We start from the raw sequence: 23,082 nt of genomic DNA on the forward strand, positions 1-23,082 counted from the left end.
AACAACAAAAAGCCTAATTAAGTTTAACTATAACATAGCAATTACAAACTACTTCCAAAGCTATGTAACTTTAGAGCACACTGTTAACAGTTGGGTCAGTCAGAACCCAAACGTATAGAAAGATCAATAGCTGTTGGCTAATGCACTATAAGCACGAAAATTCAGATTCTTACAAGAAGTATGGTTTGGACCAGAGTTTTATAAACTGGGTCAGTTATTCACACAATAAAGGCGTAGTGTGCCATTTTTCTCCTACTGAGAGAATGTGTTATCCACCTTCCTAAAAAGACAATTTAACTCAAAGTTTGAGTTAAAACAATTCAGCACTTAAAAAGCAAGGCTATCACCACTTTGTTATGGAGCCGTAAACAATATTTATGTTTAAAATCACATATGCCAACAGGTATACATATGTACTCTCTTCTTTTTTTTTTTTTTTATTTTTTTAAACGTTATTTTTGTGAAAGAGAGAGAGAGAGAGAGACAGAGAGACAGAGAGACAGAGAGACAGAGCGCAAGAAGGAAGAAGGGGAGGGACAAAGAGAGAGGGAGACACAGAATCAGATGCAGGCTCCAGGCTCTGAGCTGTCCGCAGAGAGGCCGACATGGGGCTCGAACCCATGAACGGTGAGATCATAACTTGAGCCGAAGTCAGACGCTTAATGGACTAAACCACCCAGGCACCCCATACTCTCTTCTGCTTTTAGAGGTATTTCATGCACAATCTTTGAGAAGTACCAGTATAGAATGAAAATTTATCTTCAATTTAGACTTTAATAACGATTAGTTGTATAATCTTAGGCAAATTCTCTGAACCTCAATTTCTTCATCTTTAAACAGGTTATGAGGAAGGTGCCTAAACATGTTTGATATCCAACAAATGTTAGGATACAACAGAAAAGTACAATAGTTGTAATTTGAGTGCTTTGGGTGCATTTGTTACATAAAAGGAGTTCTGTCAAACTGAGATGCTTAAGAAAAGGACTAGTAAGAACAATTCAGTCTCTGACTTTAGAAATTTTAATATTTGAGGCCTCTTTCATTTCCACAGTGGCCCAGCTGAATTCTAGCTGACCCACACACTTCGTGCGTTCTATTATGTCACTATGATTTTTGTCTGCCCAGAATGCCTTCCTATTTTCCTTCTTCTGGTTGGAAGAAAAGCACCTCTTCTCTTTTGTGGAACTCTACCATTTTCTGAAGTCCCATTAGGGCTGTTAATCAATGATGCCTCATTCTCCCCTCTACCACCCTGAACTATTAATAGGTTAACCATACAAAATGGCCTTTCAAGTTGGTAAAAAATATTTACTGGCAATTTCATATGGTTTAATCTACTACTACTTACAGGAGTGGTTGTGAGATGTGGGCTAGGCCAAATGGAATCCTCCCAAGTTTCCCAGAGGCGGAGCTGTAGTCCATCCTTCTTCCTGGTTTGCTAACTAAGGACACAGACCTAAGGCCATTAGTGACAGAGAGTCTTAACTGCCCTGAGATGCAGTTCTAGTCTCTGAAATCCAGGACCTTCCATTCTCAGAGTTGCTCTAATATTCCTCCTAGCTAATTATATCTACTAATAAATTCCCTTTTTGCAAGCCATTTCTTGTAAGCCAAAGGTTTACTGAAGACAGTAAATAATATGGATGTGCCATTCTACACTGTTCTCAATTTATAAAGGATGAGTTATATAATTAAATTGCAATCACAAACAACATATTTATGTGATTTTTATAAATACATAATCTTAATTATTTTAGGAAGGCAGCAGAGCCTGGTGGAAAGACTATCAGACTATAAGGTCAAGGTTATACAGCATTTTACTACTGACATGGTACTAGTTTTCATTTTTGTCAAGTCATTTAACTTTTCTAAACTTTTTTTTTCTTAGTGATTGAGGTTTTTATTATGTGAAACGTGAAATGAAGGGTGGTTCAGCTTGTAAAAATCCTACCATGACCTGCTAGATACTGTGATAAGACGCAAGGACAATTTTTCAAAGGGCATAACAAATACAAGGTTAACTATTAACAATGTCCTGCGTTTATATTGTACCTTTCATATTATTACCTTATCCCCCTCCTCACACTATCTATATTTGATATTTGAGGAAATAGCTCAAGAAGTTAAATAGCCTTGCCCAAGGTCACCAAATCAGTCTTGATACCTGAGACTCAAACACAGGACTCTTGGCTCACAATTTAAGTGCCCCTTTAGTGTATTTCATGCTACATTCTTAACAATAATCACAGGAGGACCAAAAAAATGTATTTTTTTCCCCCACAAAGCTACTTAAGAGTTATAACTACTGAGTGACATAATCATGTTTTTGTTTGAAAAAGGTAATTTTGGGGGCGCCTGGGCGGCTCAGTCAGTTAAGCATCCAACTCTTGATTTCCGCTCAGTTCATGATCTTGTGGTTTGTGAGTTTGAGCCCTGTGTCAGGCTCTGTACTGACAGCTCAGAGCCTGGAGCCTGCTTTGGATTCTGTGTCGTCCTCTCTCTCTGACCCTCCCCCGTTCACACTTGGTGTCTCTCTCTCTCTCTCTCTCTCTCTCTCTCTCAGAAATAAACATTAGAAAAATTAAAAATACATAAATAAAACAAAGCTTCATATTTATATATGTATATATTGTACACAGAAAAAAGTCTAGAGGGATACACATCAAACTGGTGACTGGGTTATTTCTGATTAGGAGAATGAGACTGGAAAGAGAGGAGTAAAAAGTAATTTTCGCTTTTCAGTGTAAGTATTTCTATATTACCTGAAATTCACCATAAAAATGTATAATATGTTAATCTTTTTTTAAGTTTACTTATTTTGAGGCAGGAAGGGTTGTTGTCTTTAACACAGCCTCTTTTCTAGCCTTTGTAATCAATGAGTAAAAATTTGCATTAATTGCCTTATATTCTAGCATGTTTTTTTTTTTAACTTTTTTTTAACACTTATTTTTGAGACAGAGAGAGACAGAGAGAGACAGAGAGAGAGAGAGAGAGAGCGAGCGAGCATAAAGGGGGGAGGGGCAGAGAGAGAGGGAGACACAGAATCGGAAGCAGGCTCCAGGCTCTGAGCCATCAGCCCAGAGCCCGACGCGGGGCTCGAACTCACGGACCGCGAGATCATGACCTGAGCTGAAGTTGGATGCTTAACTGACTGAGCCACCCAGGTGCCCCTTCTAGCATGTTTTTTAATAAAATTGGAACACTGTGCATGGAACGAACTTGCTTTAAGAAATCAAGCTCCAGAAGCAATGCATTTTAGCTTAAGATTAAGTAACACATAGGGGTGCCTGGGTGCCTCAGTCGGTTAAGCGTCCGACTCTCAATTTCAGCTCAGGTCATGATCTCAGTTTGAGACCCACATGGGGCTCTGTGCTGACAGCGCAGAGCCTGCTTGGGATTCTCTCTCTGCCCCACTTGCTTTCTCTCTCTTTCTCTCTTTCTCTCTCTCTCTCTCTCTCTCTCTCCCTCCCTCCCTCTCCCTCACCGTTTTATAGGTAAATAAACTAAGACTCTAGGTACTCAAGTGAATTCTTCTTGGTCAAACAGCAAACTGGGGTTAGAATTGCTCCCTGAGATGACTCTAAAAAATCCATCGCTCTTCTCTATTTTGAAAACTTTGCTCTTATTTTTTTCTCTCATGATCTAATGCACCACACTCTCTCTCCTTCACAAGACATATCTGTTCAGCAAATAGAATATATCTACTTTCTGGGAGCTTTTTACACTTCCTTTTCCTAATGTAAGTATACATTAGCTCCTTTCCCTTATACAATAAGCTCTCATTTCTTTGCTCCTTTTCAAGATAGTTTCTAGCCTTAAAAGTTACTACAAATGGGGGCGCCTGGGTGGCGCAGTCGGTTAAGCGTCCGACTTCAGCCAGGTCACGTTCTCACGGTCCGTGAGTTCGAGCCCCGCGTCAGGCTCTGGGCTGATGGCTCGGAGCCTGGAGCCTGTTTTCGATTCTGTGTCTCCCTCTCTCTCTGCCCCTCCCCTGTTCATGCTCTGTCTCTCTCTGTCCCAAAAATAAATAAAAAATGTTGAAAAAAAAAATTAAAAAAAAAAAAGTTACTAGAAATGAATCCTCAAGGGTTGTTAAACTCATTGGGGGGGAAGGGTTGAGGGAGGTGAATGGAGAGAGAACGGAGGTCCATAAACCTCTTATCTATCAGTCTACTCTTATTTGTTGGCATAAGTCTCTTTTATTAGTGGTGTAAGCAAATTTATATGTAACTAGTAGACTTCAATATTCAATATTATAGTGTTAAAACTACAATGATAGCTGTTCATTATGCTTTTACTACAATGAATCAGTTAATTTGGCTTCTGAGTTATTCAGAAATACATTACCTTTGCAGAGATAAACATATTCTATTCTAAATATCCAAAAGTTGGCAATCCAGCAACACATCAGAATGAGACATGCCTATATATTCTAGTACCTTTTCAATGCTAATGATTTTGTGTAAATCTTTCTAAAGTAAAATACTTTCTTGCCTTCTTGACTAAGACACACAATTCTAATTTAGCCACTTCTAGATGGCTCAATCTTCATTGAGAACACTAATTACTTTGTGCTACAAGTACTGTGACAGAATGATGCACTAGAGGCTATTATATTTCTAATTAAAACACTCAAAGTATTACATTTTCAAATTCCTAATCTTTCAGGATACCTTTTCTGCTTCACTATTTGCAGTTAGGATTAACTATGGCTGTCTATAGCAACATTCTTTCCCAATCTAACTTCCTAAATTATGGGATACTGGATAACGAAGCTTTTTGTTTATAAGAAAATAATCTTTGAAATTAGAACTTCTTCTATTTAAAAAATTATATTAGAATATATATTACATACACATGCATTATATATATGATTTATACAATCTAAACAGAAAGGGAGGGAAAAAAAAGCAGCCTTGGACCTAATATTAGTGTCACTGGAGGCCCAGAGGAAGAGAAAAAGATTCTAGCTGATAAAAATATGTAAATAATGACTAAACTTCCCAAGTTAAATTAAAATTTACAAATTCATTAAAATTAAGTATATAATGAAGTTATTATCTCCACCACACACAAAAATAAAATCCAAGTAAATTAAAGGATTAAAGATAAAATTATAAAACCTTTAGTAAGAGAGAATATCTTCATATTTTGGAAGTGAAGGAGAGGTTCCTAAATGAGACACAGAAAGCACTACCCATAAAAGTAAAGACTGATACTTATCTACATTAGAATTCAGAATGTATGCACACTAAAAGACACGATAAAGAGAAAAAGCAATTTACAAACTGGGAGAAGATAGTTTTAACACATAGTAATGAATTACTATCCTGAATAAAGAATTCCTGCAAACTGTAACAGAAAAATTGGTAAAAATCTCAACTAAGCATCACAAAAAGGAACAAATGGCCAATGAACATATGAAATGAGGCTCAAGCACCTCATTAATAATTTTGGAAAGCAGGGGTACCTGGGTGGCTCAATTGGTTAAGTGTCCAACATCAGCTCAGGTCATGATCTCACAGTTTGTGAGTTCAAGCCCTGCATCGGGCTCTGTGCTGACAGCTCAGAGCGTGGAGCCTGCTTCAGATTCTGTCTGTCTCTCTGCCCCTCCCCCACTCACACTGTTTTTTCTCTCTCTTTCAAAAATAAGCATTTAAAATAATAAAAATAAATAAAATAATAAAAATAAATAAAAATTTTGGAAAGGAAAATTAAAACCATATAAAATACTATTTTATACTCACCAAACTGGCAAAACATTCAAAGTGTGACAATATCAAGTGTTCCCAGGGATACAGAGTAATGTGAACTCTCCTACATTATTGCTAGGAGATATAAACTGTTTCAATGACTTTGTGGGGAGGAGGGGGGGAACCCAACCATGGCATCATCTGGTAAAACTGAAGATGCACACATCTTATGACTCAGCAAGTTCACTTCTAGGTGTATATACCCTATCCTACAGCAGGACTGGCAAGCGTTTTCTGTTAAAGAGCTAGATAAATATTTTAGCTTTGCAGACCATAGAGCCCCTGTAGCAATTACTCAGATCTGCCTTTATAATACAAAAAACAGCTATATATAAATAAACATGTAAATGATTGGGTATGGCTATGTTCCAATAAAACTTTACAAAACAGGTTATCTACCAGGTATTCCCAGTCTCTGCTCTTGCACACATATACCAAGAGGCATGTTCAAGAATGTTTACAACAGCATAGTTCAAAATAGAAACACGGGAAAAAAATCTAAATGTTCGTCAACTGTAAAATGGGTAAATAAACTGATACAAACATTCAACAGAATAATACTGAGTGGTAATGCAACATCATGTATGAGTCCAAGGAATATACTGATAAGCATAAAAAGCAAGTCAGATAAACTTTATAAAAATTCAAAAAACACAAAAATAAGTAACATATTATTTAGAATAAAACTATAAAGAGAATAATATACACAAAATTTGTGACAATAGTTACTTCTGGTGACAGAGGGCAAGGGCTAGTATAGGGAGGCATCCACAGAAAACATAACATCTGTATCATAAAAAAAAAAAAAAGAATTTTGGAGATGAGTAAATTATAGTTGGTTTCCTCATTTCATTTTTTGGAGAATCATCTTTGCACATTAAATTTTCCAAAACAGATAAAAAGTGGAGTTGTACTTCCAAAAAACTCTGAGGTTTTATGTCATAAAAACAACTAAATAAGATGGTTTTTATGACAGTTTGAGGCTAATGGTAGGACCCTTAATTATTACCTATAAATCTCTGGGGGAAAAAATAGTCCATTTCAGAAAAGTATATTATTCAGTACACAATACCATTCAAAGAACAAATATTAAAAAATGTTTTTAAATGGTCTATGATCTCCCCTTGTTAAAAACACTTATGTTAAGGCACTGGCAGGATTTACTGGGTAGAAAGACAATGCAAATTGGAAGATTAGAGGAGCTAATAAGGATGAAGAAACATGAGAAAATAGTAACAATACCATGCATTGTTTACAGCTGAAAAAAATATGGCACTAGCTTAAAGGACTATAAACAGGCAACTGATTAAATGGTTGCACTATGGTATACTATGTACTCTTAAAAAGGATGATGTATATTTATAATCATCAACAAGTTTATTAAGAGTGACCACATACTATGAAATTAAAAATATATAGACAAAAAATCTGCAAGGCAACAATTACTGTGTATTTTGTGTAGAACTGTATATCTACAGGTATACATGTACATACAGATATAGAGACACTAGAGGTAGGTCTCAGAGAAGTGGGATTTCTGAGGATTTTTGCTGCCTTCTACTCTTTTAAATGAATTTTCTGTGCGCATGTGCGTGCACGCACACACACACAATTCTGTGTAAATAAAATTTAAATTATTTTCTCAGAAAAAAAAGCAAAGTTAATTTAGGCTGTGATGTAGAATTTTCAATGCAAATTTGGTTAATTTATAGATTTTTATGCTTTATAAGAACAGAACCCCCTCATGAGAAGTTTCATGGGGCTAGGAAGAGGATCTGGAAGAAACAATTTTGGCCAATGAAAGCATTTCTGTAAAAAGTATGACTATAAATGATACTCAAAAAGAATATTCTCAGGCTAAGAAGAGACACAAAAATCAATACAATACATTCAAAGGAAGAGCTGGTCTTTAAAAATTATTTGTTTATAACACAAAACACAATTACAAATGATTTGCCACGTTAGTAAATTCGTATCAGAAGGAATTTAGCAACTTAAATGATTTTTTTGTTTTGTTCTAAAGTGGAATTGGCTGTCTTCAAATATTGCATAAAGACAGAAATACTTAAGGACTATATCAAGAAGTAATGCACTATGTGTTCTACAACGGCTAAAATTTATTTGTGGAAATAAACCAAAGAAAATATATTCTAAAAACACAGCTACTCATAGGAAGATATATTTATATTTATGCAGGAATTAAGGTTTCATACTTATCATAATATTCTATTTCAAAAGTCACATTTTTCTCTCAAAGTTTTAATTAAGTAAGGCACTTAAATTGCTAAAACCTTGGATATTTTATTTTGCTAGTAAATGACAATATCAATTACCTCCAGTTAGCAATATGATTCTATGAAAGTAAGACTGGCTTCTGGCTTCAATGAAATAACACAAATAATGTTGCTTATTTTCCATTTTTAAAACTAAGTGTTTTTCCTTGTAATACAGTCTTACTAAAAATTCATCTACTAGCATAAAAGAGAAACTGTGTTAAGTAAAAAAACAAAAGACAAACAAAGCAAAACACACACACACACACACACACACACACAGACACCCCGAAAAATATTTCTGTTACAGTACTCTGAGCATGGTGGCTGGTCCCAGGGACAGACTTTACTTATTCTATCACCAGGATTAATTCACAATTAAAATGGCTCCCCCCCAACTCTTACTTAATTTAACAAAAAAGAATTAAAAACAGATAATTCTGCTTTTGATGAAATTTTCTGGTTAGACTTCATAGAAGCAAACATCAAGCTTAATTACATAATTTATGATTTGCTATTATTTTAGAGAGGCATTTTTGAATTATTTTCCATTAAAAGCTGCTGTTTTAATTTTTTCCCTCAAGAATAGTGTAATGGCCATCCTTTGTGGGGGGCAGGGAAAGAACAAGTTGAGCAAAGCCCACTCTGCCCTCACAAAACGATTATATTTATTTACATAGTGGGTTCAGTCTTAAATACTTTGTAAAAGTATGTAAGCAAATATTTATGCCATTACTGACACATATATTAAAAGGGGGGGGGGGGGGGGGGGGGAAAGAACGGATCTAGGTTCACTCCCAGTCCTCAGACTTCTTTTGTCATGAGTAAAGTCTGTGAGACAGGTTTTGAATTCGCGGGAAAGGAAAGATACGTTACCAGTGCAGAAGTTCGTAAGTGTAGAGGAAACACACACTGAAGCGAGACCAGGCAAGCTGTCTTCCATTCTTGCCACCTACGTTACAAGCAATATAAACCAGTTCTGTCTACATTTCCTGCTGCCTTCCCAGATAGTTCCAGAGCAAATCCCAGCTCTCTAACTCTCACGACATACTTTACATTCTGAGGAAATCCTCCCGGTCCAGATGGCCTACCACAAAGCACTTCTATGTTGGCACAAATAAAAATTTCTTAAGATAGCTCTTCTCCTGTCCCTTTGCTCTCTGAAGTAAAGTTTTCTACTTATTTATAAAGAGAGACAAAGACACTGAAGGAGAGAGAGCAAACAGAGCATGCAGCCAAAAGGGGGTAAAGATACAGACAAAAAACTTTGGCTGCTTTGGGGAGTGGCTAAACTCCAGGCATAGGCAGAAACACATGAATTAATACACCACATGAAAACAATAATTTGGTTGTCCTCAGACTTTTCTGATCTTCTTTTTTTTTTTTTTTTTTTTCCAACGTTTATTTATTTTTGGGACAGAGAGACACAGCATGAACGGGGTAGGGGCAGAGAGAGAGGGAGACACAGAATCGGAAACAGGCTCCAGGCTCTGAGCCATCAGCCCAGAGCCTGACGCGGGGCTCGAACTCACGGACTGTGAGATCATGACCTGGCTGAAGTCGGACGCCCAACCGACTGCGCCACCCAGGCGCCCCCCTGATCTTCTTTTAATTGATTAAGCATAAGGTGCAACTGCTTCAAATACAAAACTCAGTTTTTGCCTTTTGAAACTGAAACACAAAATATACTCAACAGTTTCTATAAGTAACACAGTTAAAGCCCCCAAAGTATTTTCCTCTACTAGGAAATAAAAAAATTAAGAATGTGTGTGCAAAGTGGCAAATCTCATTTCCTTTTTTCCTTTTCGTTTTGAATAAAATAAAATCCACCGTTACTTTAAAGAAACTAAAAGAATTATCACTTTTCAATGATTTTTGAAATTTTAGTGTTAAAACTAACATGGCTGATTCATTATAAGCATTGTACTTAAGTGAGATGAATGTACAATGAGAAGTCATTTTTCTTAATTCACTTAATTTCCCAAATTACTGTAAAATAGTACAACTGCACGAGTAATAAACAATTTTTAATGCTTATTTATTTTGAGACAGAGCGAGCAAGCAAGCGAGCATGAGCAGAGGAGGGGCAGAGGAGAGAGAATCCCAAGCAGACTGTGAGCTGTGAGCACCTTGATCCCACAAACTGGGAGATCATGACCTGAGCCCAATCAAGAGTTACAATGCACTGAACTGTGACCATGAGGTAGTGAAGATGGTAGGGGGAAATAAATGGGTGAGGGGTGGAGACAATGTTGCGGAAGGATGATGATGGGGTTTTTGCTCCAGATAGAAGGGCAATATATTTTCAGGGTCTGGGGAAAAAAAATCAACAAGAGAGTGATGTGTACTAATATGAAAGGACATACAGGAAAACTCTAGTTAAAGAAGATGTGAAGGGCTAAAATAGAAAATACAGACCAGGGGTTCCTGGCTGGCTCAGTCAGAAGACCATGGGACTCTTGATCTTGGGGTTGTGAGTTCCAGCCCCACACGTGGTGTAGAGATTACTTAAATAAATAAAACTTAAAAAGAAAGGAAGAAAGAAAATACAGCCCAAAGAATGAGCCTTGAAAAGGGACACTGTTTTATCTAAGAAGAAAGAGGATGAAAGCAGGCACAGATGTTTGTTTTTATACCAAAATTTTTAATCTGTAAAGTAGGAGACAAGGTTGCCTGCTAAAAAGAGCTGGTTAAAGAGCTAGAGCTGAGTGTGGAATGTCTATACCATCTGACACATCATATTGCAGGATATTGTTAGTTATCTTTTAATAAAGTTACATTCTAAATTCCTAACTAGATTGCAAAGTCCTCTAGGGGAGAAGCTATTTCGTTTTATTTTCCTCTACACCTGGAAAACACCATTAGCACTGGTAACTCTCCAAACACTGGTTGATTTATTGTGGACACACTGTAGAATCAGCAGCAAAGACAGGACTAAACAAGGGGCGAGATAGAGACCCCTTTTACCTTAGTGACATGCAGAGTACTGGGGTCGCTTTAGAAGAACAGAACCCCCACATGCAAAGTTTCATGGGGCTGGGGAAAGGATCTGGAAGAAACAATTTTAGCCGATGACTGATAGAAAAGACAGGTTATCTCTCATTGCCCTAAATATTTCTTCCTTTTTTGGCTTCTTCTTTCTCTGAATATCCCCTTTTCCTCTTTTGTTCCTGGACTTTGAGATTCTCTCTCTCCCTGCCTTTCTTCCCCTTCTTCCCCTCTCTCTGTCACAATATGCCCATTAAGTATATTTTTGTTATTGCTGTCACAGTTTTAGAGATTTAGCCCAATCAAGAGGTTAGATATTTTTGCACTACAAGGCCTCAACCCAGGACTACAGACAACTTATTTCACTAATTTTTTTGTTATGAGTAAATAAGCTAAAATGCCTATATCTCTCCATTAAAACAAACAACCCACTCTCTTCCCCTTACTGATTCCTTAGACAAACTCAATGCTTTCTTTATGTATTTAGTCCTAAACTTACTCATTCACATTTTCTCTCTCCCTCTTCTCCCTGCCCCCCCTACCCCTCCTGGCGAATCATCAGTCCTTGGCAGAAAATATAGTCCCTATCTTGCTTTAAGAAAAATATTCTACCATGTATGTTTTTATTAACAAAATTGTTCTTGGAATATAAAGTTCATGTGTAACCAAAATTTTATTTAGTATATATACAGTGGTTAAGAATATAGTGCTGAATTTAGACTACCTGGATTCAAAAACTGGCTCACCATTTACTAATTGTATAACTCGGGTCAAGTTTCTTAACTTCTCCACACCTCTGTTTCTTCATCTTTAAAATGAGTCTAAGAGTACCTAACATATAAAATCAAAGAGAATTTAATTAGATAAAAATCATGAAAAAACACTTAAAAAGGACAGCAAAACAGTGAAAGTCTTATGAATGTTAGCTATTACTAAAATAATTACTAAGATTCTAAAATAAAGGCCTGGTAAACCCACACCTAAATTGACTAAATTCTCAATGTTCAGTAAGATCTGCAGGGTCAGGCACCTAAGCAGTAAAGATTTACTGGAACAGTCTCTGAAAAGTCCGCAGAAAGAGATGCTACATTATTTTACTAATTACTTATTCACCAAATTCCATTTCATCATCAGAATGTTAAACTGGGGGATGCCTGGGTGGCTTAGTCGGTTAAGTGTCCAACTTTGACTCGGGTCATTTGGTTCGGGAGTTCAAGCCCCACATCAGGCTCTCAGCTGTCAGTGTGGAGCCTGCTTCGGGGTCTCTGTTTCCCTCTCTCTCTGCCCCTGCCCCACTCTGTCTCTCAAAAATAAACAAACACTTAAAAAAAAAAAAAAAAGCTAAATTGGAGTTAGCAGATTAACATTTAATGAACTTCTAATTATATGCCATTCATTGGATAAGATAGTCTCCAAACCTAAAAAGCATGGATGAGTGGGGGAGAAAGAAATGCAAACAAGGGGCGCCTGGGTGGCGCAGTCGGTTAAGCGTCCGACTTCAGCCAGGTCACGATCTCGCGGTCCGTGAGTTCGAGCCCCGCGTCAGGCTCTGGGCTGATGGCTTGGAGCCTGGAGCCTGTTTCCGATTCTGTGTCTCCCTCTCTCTCTGCCCCTCCCCCGTTCATGCTCTGTCTCTCTCTGTCCCAAAAATAAATTTAAAAAAAAACGTTGAAAAAAAAAATTAAAAAAAAAAAAATGCAAACAAAGTGTAATACAACACTTGCCCTGATAGATTTATACAGAAAATAGTGAGACTCAAAAAAGAAAATCAGTCGATTTTTAATGGGAGGGAAAAATGAAAGTTTGGTTTCTGGAACAAGTTATTTAAATAAAATATTGATGATAATTTTTAGAAAAATTTAGAAAAGCAATGCAGCTGGAGAGCTATGTAAACCTATAAAACATCAGGCAAAAATACAACTTTTTTTAAAGCATTTTTTAAAGTTTATTTATTTTGAGAGAAAGAGAGAAAGAAAGACATCCCAAGCAGGCGTCACACTGTCAGCACAGAACCCAAAGTGGAGCTCAATCTCACGAACCTTGAGATCACGACCTGAGCTGGTTAGATGCTTGACCAACTGAGTCAACCAGGTGCCCCCCCAAAATATAACTTCTAAATAAGTTTACAGATATAACCCAAACAATATGATTCTAAGTACTAAATATTAAAATGTTATATAAGCTGTAAGTATACACTTTTGTCTATTTTAAAAACAAGTAGCATTATTGCTTTAAAAAATAACACAGATTTTTAGATTTCTGAAAAATACTTATTCATCCTAAATTTTATTGAGTGACTAGTTTCTCAGGCACCTATGTTAACTCCTAAGGACCCAAATTCAAATTCAGTTCTTCCTACTTCAAAAAGGAAAAAAAAATTTAAAGGCACAATTTGGAAAAAAATATTTGGAATCATACAAGAAATATGTAAATATATCAATAAGAAAAGACGTCGACCTGATCAAAAAATGTGAAAGAGATGAATAGGTAAACTTCTGTTTATATGGAAGGTGGAAAGATGGATCACCCTTACTAGTAATTAGGAACATACAAATTAAAATCACAGGCTACTATTTCATATCCATTAAATAAACAAAAGTTGTAAATTCTGGCAACACTAAATGTTGGCATCAGAACTTCCATATGTTTTGAAGAGAAGTGTACATTAAAAAACTACACTGAAGGAATAATCCAGCAAGATTCACTAAATATTAAGATCTACTTACTGAGCAAGCCAGCAACACTAGTCTCAAAAATAGGTCAAGGACTTGAATAGACATTTCTCCAAAGAAGATACACGAACTGCCAGTAAGTACATGAAAGTACTTTCTCCACAAGTGGAGAAAGAATCCTCGTGCGTTGCTGGTGGAAATGCAAAATTATGTAGCCACTGCATAATACGTCCTGGTGGTTCCTCAAAAAGTTAAACATGTGATCCAGCAATTCCACTTTACAGGAATTGAAAACAGGGACTCAAACATATACTTGTACCCCAGTGTTTAACAGTAACATCATTCACAACAGTGAAAAGGTGGAAACCACCCAAATGTCTATCCACAGATGAATGGACAAAATGTGTATATACATACAATGGAGTATGATCCAACCTTAAAAAATAAAATGCGGACACATGCTACAATATGGGTGAGTCTTGAAAATATTATGCTAAATAAAATAAACCAGATACAATGCTGGTGAGAATGTAAATGGTACAACCACTTTGGAAAATATTCTGGCAGTTCTTCAAAAAGTTAAACATAGATTGCTATAAGACCCAGCAATTCTCTCCTAGGTATACACCTAAGAGAAATGAAAACATGTCTACGTAAAAACTTACACATGAATGTTCACAGCAGCATTATGTACGATAGTCAAAAAGCAGAATAACCCAAATGTGCATCAAATAATGGATATCATTCATGTGGTATATCCAAACAATGGATTATTCAACTATAGAAAGGAATGGAATACTGATACACATTACAATATGGATGCATCAGGAAAACATGCTAAGTTAAAGAAAGATGCCAGTCACAAAGACGACTTATTGTATGATTCCATTCATAGGAGATGTCCACAAGGGGCAAATGTGTAACAGAAAGTAGATTAGTGGTTACCTAGGGTCTGCAGGAGGAATGGAGAGCAACTGCTAAAGAATACAGAATTTCTTCTCTGGGTGTTGAGAGTAGTCCAGAACTGATAGTGGTACAAGTTACACAACCTATGAATATACTAAAAACAACTGAATTGAGTATTTTAAATGTGTGAACTGTATGGTATATGAATTATATCTCAAACAAGCTGTTGTCAAAACAACAGCAAACTCCTCATTTAATAAGCAACAAAAACTTTCATAATTTAAAATGTAAATTCACTTAGAAGTAAGTAGAATTTAAATTTTCCCAAAAGTATAAATGATGGCAGAAGACAACTGGGGCATAACTGTGTATCTGAAAAGGGCAGATCACCTAAAAGAATAACCTAAATAAGGGTACAAATGAGGGAGAAGAGAAAAGGTGGAGTTGTAAGGACAATTTCACCTTTTTCATAATGTAGCCTAGAGCCAGCATTGCTTAATAAACTATTAATCTGTATTTACTCAATTGTCCAAAGAATAAAAATGTAATGACCTTTGTAACCAAAGATCTTATTTACTGTATCTAGATGTGTTTTAGGATTTTTTTCACATACTGTGAGAGATATGGGCTAAGTAGGACGAAATCTCTCACATAGTACTCTTGTAATAGGTGCAGACTTAAAAAAAAAAATGGTTACTTCCTATAAGCAAGGAGAGGAAAGATAATTGGCTAGAGTAAAATCTGCAGTTGTGACTGCTGGCATTTAAGATCTGTTCAAAAGCAAAAAGAAAACAAATTGTTGAGATGATTAAACTTGACACTGCTGAAAGCATGTCTTTACAATTACAAATGACTTAGCCTCTTCAGTCAGCAGGACAGAAAATTAAAACAATTTTTACTGTTCCTATGGGCTAAATAAAAATATGAGAGCAATCAGTAGCTAGGATGTTATTAGGACACAGGCAGTTGTACTGGTACATTTGTGAACTGCTACAAACTTTCTTAAAAGTAATCTGGTAATAGCTATTTAAAATTACACACACACTCTTTGATCCAACAACGTATGTAGTAAGGAGAGAAGGGACTATATAAACAAGACTTAAAGGTCTATCAAAATGAGAACAGGTGAACGAAATGGCTCCTAAATATGAAATATTATACACTATTAAAAGAATGTATCATATGTCTATCAATGTGGTGTGAAGGTTATCCATAGGAGATACATGAAGTGAAAAAAGCTAGTTGCCAGTAAGCAACAGATAATGCACAGCCATTGTACACACAGTGTTATTTTATGTCCTGTTTTTGAAACAAACAACAAAACCTGTTCATGTAGAACAGGGGTCAGCAAACTTTTTCTGTAAAGGACCAAAGAGTAAATATTTTAGGCTTTGCAATGTCAAAAGAACTCTGTCCCAACTATTGCACTCTATTGTAGCAACATGTCTACAAATGAGCTTGGCTATGTTCCAATAAAACTTAATAGACACTGAAGTTAGAATCTCATATAACTTTCATGGGTCATGAAATATTCTTTTGATTTTTTTCAACCATTTAAAAATATAAAAACACACTCTTGGCTCACAGGATGTACAGATACAGTGGATTTGGCACGAGGGCCGTATTTTGTCTACCTCTACCACAGAAGGATACAAACTAAACTATTAACAAGGGTTATCTTGTACAAAGTTTGATTTGTTAAAATGTGCAAGTACATATTTATAATTTACAAATACATAATTTTTAAAGTATCTCTTCTAAGACAGGAATCAGTTTTACTGACAAAGTAAATTTTATTAATAAGGCTGAGACCGGCCTCCATAATCAGAATTGGCAGTGTATTAATTTTATGACTTTATTTCTCCATGGCTACAGAAAGAGAATAAGAAGGAGACAATAAGCGAAATAAATTTTTATTTAGTGCCAAATTAGAGAATCCGGCATTTTATTGTCCTTCTTGCTGCACAATCTTTGCTTATGTATAGTGAAGGTTCTCAAGCTGGTAGATAAGATACAGAAAAGACTACTCAGACTTCTAGGTGAGGGCGGATAGGTTTACATTTTCAGAAAACCTCTCCTATTTCCACATAAAGAATATTTTTTAATAAAATCACTAACACATTGTATCCCAAGGATTTGATATTGTTGAATAAGGAACTGAGAGACAGGAAAAAAAGTTATTTTCTAAGCTTTTACCATATGTCCAACACTTTATTAGGTATATGGTAGGATATAAAAGTGATGTAGGTTAAGATGTGGTCCTCTCAAAGAACTTTCAAAGATGCAAAAATCCTAAAAAAGAATTAGCAAACCAAAAGCAGTAACATATAAAAAAGATAATAAATCACAACCAAGTTGACTTTATTGAAGAAACTTACATTAACAGAAAAAAATCATTAATTTCAAACAAAAGGCATTTCATGAAATTTAAAATCCATCAAAACAAAAACATTAAATACTATGAATAGAAGGGAACATCCTTAGTCTGATAACAAAGGCATTATAGCAGATCACATTTTCTGCATTTCTCTCTTGCACTAGCTGGATACATGCATACGTAAACATAGATGTGTTCTTATACTATGACGGACAGACATTCCTTTCAGCAAAAAGCAGGGTCTGTGCTCCCTTTCTCTTGCATCTGGTTGGGGGCTTGTGACTGCTCCAATCAGAGTATAGCAAAAGTAATGCTTATATGACTTGAGACTAGGCTGTAAAAAGGATACAGCTTCTTTTCTCTTGTTTGGGAATGTTTGCTTTAGGAGAAACCAACCACCATGCTGTGAAGAAGCTCACACTAGGCCACATGGCGGAGACCACCTCTCCACAGGTGGAGAGGAAAGGAGGCTCCCGGCAAAGAGCCAGCATCAACAACCAGACATGAGTAAATGATTCTTCAGATGGTTCCTCTCTCCCTCTGCCTTTGCATCTTGCAGCCAAGGCTTCAGACAACACAGAATAGAGATAAGCCTTCCATGGTGTGCCCTACTTAAACTCCTAATCCACAAAAACTATGATCATAATAAATGGTTGCTTTATGCTATTAAAAATTTTTTTAATGTTTATTTTTTGAGAGAGTGCAAGCGGGGGAGGGGCAGGGGACCCAACAGTAGCAAGCCCTCTGTGGGGCTCAACCAACCCAGCCACCCATACACCCCATAGGCCATTAAAATGTTCTTAAATGAAGGGTGCCTGGGTGGCTCCGTTGGTTGAGTGTAGGACTTCAGCTCAGGTCATGATCTCGTGGTTTCTGGGTTTGAGCCCCATGTCAGGCTCCATGCTGACAGTGCAGTGTCTGCTTGGAATTCTCTTTTGCTCTCTCTTCTTCTCTCTCTGCCCCTCCCCCCACCTGTGCTTTCTCTCTCAAAATATACTTAAAACTTCTTTTCTTAAATGTGTGTTTATCTATTTGGGGTGGGGGGGGGGGCGGGGAGAGAGGGAGACAGAGTATCCCAAGCAGGTTCTGTGCTATCAGCACAGAGCCCAATGTGGGGCTACATCTCATGAACCATGAGATCATGACCTGAGTTGAAATCAAGAGTCGGATGCTTAACCAACTGAGCCACCCAGGCACCCCATATGCCATTAAATTTTTAATTGATTATGCAGCCATAGTAAGTGCAACAGGCAAATAACAAAAATTAAAAAATGACACCATCATATTTAATGTTGGAAATACTGAAAGCTTTCCTTTTGAGATAGGGAACAAAATAAACAAGGATACCTACTCTCACCACTTCTCTTTTATACTGCAGTCCCACTCAGTTCAGTAAGACAAGAGAAATAAATTAGACATTAGAAAAGAATAAAACTATCATTCACAGACAACATGATTATGTATATAAAAAATACCAAAAATATATAGACAGCTGATTAGAATTAATAGTGAGCTTAGCAAGGTTGATGGATACAGGTCAATACACAAAATCAACTATATTACTCTATCCTAGAAACAAACAGAAAAACAATGGCTTTAAAGAATATCATTTACAGGAATACTAAAAAAAATACCTAGTAATAAAAATAATAAAATGACGTTCAAGACTTCTGCACATAAAACTAGTAAATGTTGTCGAGAGAAATTAAATACCTAAATAATTGGATAAATATACCAAATGCATGGATTGAAGACTCAATGAAAACATGCCACTTTTACCCTGATTTGGAAATTTAATGCAGTATGGAAAAAATTTCAACACTTTGTGTGTGTTCATGCACGCATGTGTTCCTGTGGATGGAATTTGGTAAGCTTATTCTGAAGTTTACACAGAAAAGCAAAAAGTCAAGAATAAGTAAAACCCTCATGAACAAAAGGAAAAATGTAGGTGCACTTGCTCTACTACATAGCAAGACTTATTATGAAACTACAGTAATTAAGACAAAGGTAGACAAATAAACCCATAGAACTGAAAAGAGACTCCAAAATTAAGCACACTCATATACAGACCAAAGGCGGCACTTTGGAGAGCTGGGGAAACAAGATCCATGCCAATAAATAATGCTGGGTCAGGTGGATCTGCATATGGGGGAGGGGAGGGAATAAAACTTGACCCTTACCTCAGAGCATATACAAAAATCAATTCCAGATCTAACTGTGAAAGACAAAACAATAAAGCTTTCAGAAGATAGTTAAACAGATACGGAAATCACTATTGATAAGGGAAAAGATTAATATCAGGACCAACCTTAAAACTGAGAATGTCCATTATAAAAAGACACTATTAAAAGTGAAAGGGCACGCCAGAATAGGAGAAAGCAGTTGGAACATAACTGACAAAGGGCTCATATCCTGAATATACAGAGAATACTTATAAATCAACCAGAAAAAGACAGTTGTCCGATACAAAAATGAATAAAAGAGTTGAACAGGAACTTTAAAAAAGAGGACATCCAATTGGCCAATAAATATGTGAAAAGATGCTCAACCTTATTGGTATTCAAGAAAACGCAATTTGAAACCATAATAAAATACCACTACACACTCATTGGGTGGCTTAAATTAAAAAGACTAACAATACGTAGTGTTGGTGAAGATGTAGAACAACACAAACTCTTAGAACTGCTGATGGAACTATATACTAGTACAGCCAGTATGGAAAACTATTTGGCATCACTATTAAAGTGGGATAAACACATTCCCTACAACTCAGCATTCCAATCCTAGGATTATACTCAACAGAAATATGTGTACCAAAAAATATGTACAGGAATCAGAGCAGTATTATCCGTAACAGTCAGACACTGGAAACAAATCAAATCCATCAATATTAGAACAGACAAATAAACTGTGGCATATTCATATAACACAGTATCATTCAGCAAGGATATTGAACGAACCACAGCTACACAACATGAATGACTCTCAAACAGTACTGAGCAAAAGAAACCAAACACAAAAGAGTATATGTTTTAAGATTCTACTTACATAAACCAGGTAAAACTACACAATATTGTCAAAAATTAAGATAGCAGTTATTTTTGGAGATATTGGGGGGGTAATAATTGGGAGAAGAGGAAAGGTGTAGGGTCCTCTGGGGTATTGGGTATGCTCTCTTTCTTTTTACCTGGATTATGATTACATGTATTAAGTGTCAATAAAAGGTTTTTAAATGTGGAGCTCACACCCTCAATATATATAAATTCTTTATACGTGTATTACTCTGCTAATATGTTATGAACATTATAAAACATGTAAAAAATAGAAATCTGGAAAGTATGGATAAAAATAAGCATCTTAGATGTCCTGCTAATTACAGCATCAGTTTCATACTTTCATTAGAGTTTGGTGTATGTATGTGTGCTGGAAAATAGCATTTTTATTTCTTTCAAGTGAAGGGAGTATTTTAATCTTGATGTTATAACTTTTTATTACTTTCACACACATTGCCTTATTTTCCCAGTTGGACTTAATCACCAAGATGCTTATAATATTTAAATTTTATGCAGGCCTAGAGTGGTGAATATTAAGACCTGACAAACTACTTTTTGCTTTTTCTATCATTAGCTAATATTTTAAGGCACAATATATATATTTAGGGAAAGAATCAAACATATTTCAAACAAGTCACCTGAGTAATTTTGACTTTGGAGAGATGACTTCTTATCAAACCTGACTGGATCACTAATTTTAAACCTATAATGTGTCTGAAAAACAACTTGAACAAAAATATAAAACGGTCTGTGCCATTTTCTTCTTCTCCTCTGCTTATTAACATCTCTTAAATCTCTCGTTTCTTCAAAGAAATCTTTTTTAAGACACTTATCTATTTTATGAGAATCAGATAATACATAAACATACTTAACAAAGTACAAGTAAATGGCAATATGATGCAACACACGGAGAGCAAATGGGAGAGAGCTCCATTGTAAATTCCTGCATGGAACTCCCACTCCTCCTTAGGTGACAGAGGACAAACTGACAGACTGACGGAGCATGTGAATCGTTCTATCAGATATTGGTACGGCTTAATTTCTTTCCTCTATCTTAGGTCTAAAAGTAAATACAAAAATTCTAATATTTTTTTCCCCGCATCAGCAATAAATCATTTTACACACTTCACTCTGAAGAATACGGTCTTGGAGGGCAGCCAGGGAGTGGCCAGATCAAATTTGCAATTTAAGCAGCTCATCCCCTGGTGGTTACGTGGAGGATGGATTTAAGGCAAAGAAACTGCTTGAGAGAGATAAGACTAGAAGGAAGCAACAGATAAGAAGTTGTGAGACCTGTTCAGGTTAGAGGTAATGGTAGCGTAAACAAGGCAGTGGCAACATAAATATGGGAAACTATGTATTTGATATGGACAACTGATACTTTTTCAGTTATACGGGTGATATGTGCATTATATGTAAATAAGGTCATTTTTATAGAACTCTGATGATTTGAATGATCTAGAACATACAGTATGAGTGAAAATAAAATGACTATTCAAAAGAAGCTTCAAAACATATTTTCATGACATCCCTCACCACCGCCCCCACCCCCCCCACCCCCCCCCCCCCGCCCACATACACACAAACTGCCACCTCTAAACTCTTCTTATAATAGAAATTACGAAGCAGGCTATCCCTGGCCACAAAGAAGTTTAAAATGCTCCTGTACCAAAACAAAGCAAAAATCCAAACACATAAACACAGATTTGGTTTTTTAAAAAACTTTATGTTACATGAAATCTGTTATTTTTTAATTTGGGAAAACTAAAAGAAAAATCAAAGATAAAAACTAAAGCAAGTTAGGGATGCCTGGGTGGCTCAGTTGGTTAAGTGTCTGACTTCATTCAGGTCATGATATCACTGCTCGTGAGTTTGAGTCCCATTTCGGCTCTCTGCTGTCAGCACAGAGCGCGCTGTGGATCCTCTGTCACACTCCCCCCCCCCAGTCCTCCCCCCCCTCCCCTGCTCTCTCTCTAAACTAAATAAAAACATTAAAAAAAAATATTAAAAAAAACTAAGTTAAAGATTTGGAGAACTTGGAAATTTATAAAGGAGGCCTTTTGAAAAGCTTTTCATCTATTTCCTTATGAAAATGGTCTCTTCAACAAATGGGGTTGCTGCTGTAATTAATCAATTCAAGATCTACAACTAAACTTCTTGGCTTCAGAATTCACCTAATTCACTGTACGTTCCTTATTGACAAGAGCCATCACTGTTTAAATGATGTCACTGATAAACTAGGCCAACGGTGTGTCTCAGGTAATTTTTAGGAAAATACGTACAAACATTACCCAATTGCATTATACCTATATTAAAGGTTTTTGGGTTTTTTTTTTTTTAAGTTTTCACTGACTGAAAAAAACAAAGGCAAAACCATTACCATTCTACTGGTTGAAATCCAAAACTCAAATATTCTTATTGTCAAAGTAAAGCATCCCCAAAATTTAAAAGAGCACCCATGTACTTCTAGTATGGAGTTTTACTGTGCTATTTAGACAGGAAACAAGTGTGAGAGGCTGACACCAAGTAAATATGACATGGCAAACTTAAATCCCCTTTCCCGTACCTTTCTATTCTCTTCAGATCAACTCAGGAGGATCCACATAAATGAGAGATACAAGTAGTAATTCTTAAGTGTAGAATACATGGGATATCCTAAAGCCCACTCTGCAAGAAGATGATACAATCTGGATCTCCCCAGATCTGGCTCAAACCCATAAAGTCATCCCAGGATCAACTTAACATTCTAGGAATTTTCCAAAAATCGGATGAATAGAGCCCAGATCAGATTCCTCACGTCTTCCCCAAAGTAAATCTACATTTTCAAAAGTCAGATCAAGCCCAGATCATTTTTTCTGCATTCATTTTGCTATAATATTTGTTGATAGAGCTGATACTTGGACATATGCTCCCACCAATGTAGCAATCAAGCAATGTAGTTCAAGTTACCTAACTGCTCATTAAGACCATGAATATATGCACACACAAACATGACCAAATGTCCAGAAGCATATTTTAAGAATCCCCAGAGTGCATCTTTTTCATGGGCAGAAAGCTCTG

General features: G+C 36.3%; 1 protein-coding gene across 5 annotated transcripts in view; it reads right to left on the reverse strand.

The window, feature by feature from the left end:
• Nucleotides 1-23,082, reverse strand: part of EML4 (EMAP like 4) — a 162,762-nt gene that overhangs the window by 91,750 nt on the left and 47,930 nt on the right. For 4 of the 5 annotated variants that reach the window (XM_049652242.1, XM_049652238.1, XM_049652239.1 and 1 more), the window contains exon 1: nucleotides 8,903-9,398. The exons of the other annotated variant lie outside the window; for it this stretch is intronic. In XM_049652242.1, coding sequence (XP_049508199.1) covers nucleotides 8,903-8,969 — 67 coding nt within the window. In that variant the 5' untranslated portion in view covers nucleotides 8,970-9,398. Of the gene's footprint in view, nucleotides 1-8,902; nucleotides 9,399-23,082 lie in introns of those variants that run through there. 5 annotated transcript variants of the gene reach the window in all.

Source organism: Panthera uncia (assembly GCF_023721935.1).
Source record: "Panthera uncia isolate 11264 chromosome A3 unlocalized genomic scaffold, Puncia_PCG_1.0 HiC_scaffold_12, whole genome shotgun sequence".
Classification (NCBI taxonomy): Eukaryota; Metazoa; Chordata; class Mammalia; order Carnivora; family Felidae; genus Panthera; species Panthera uncia.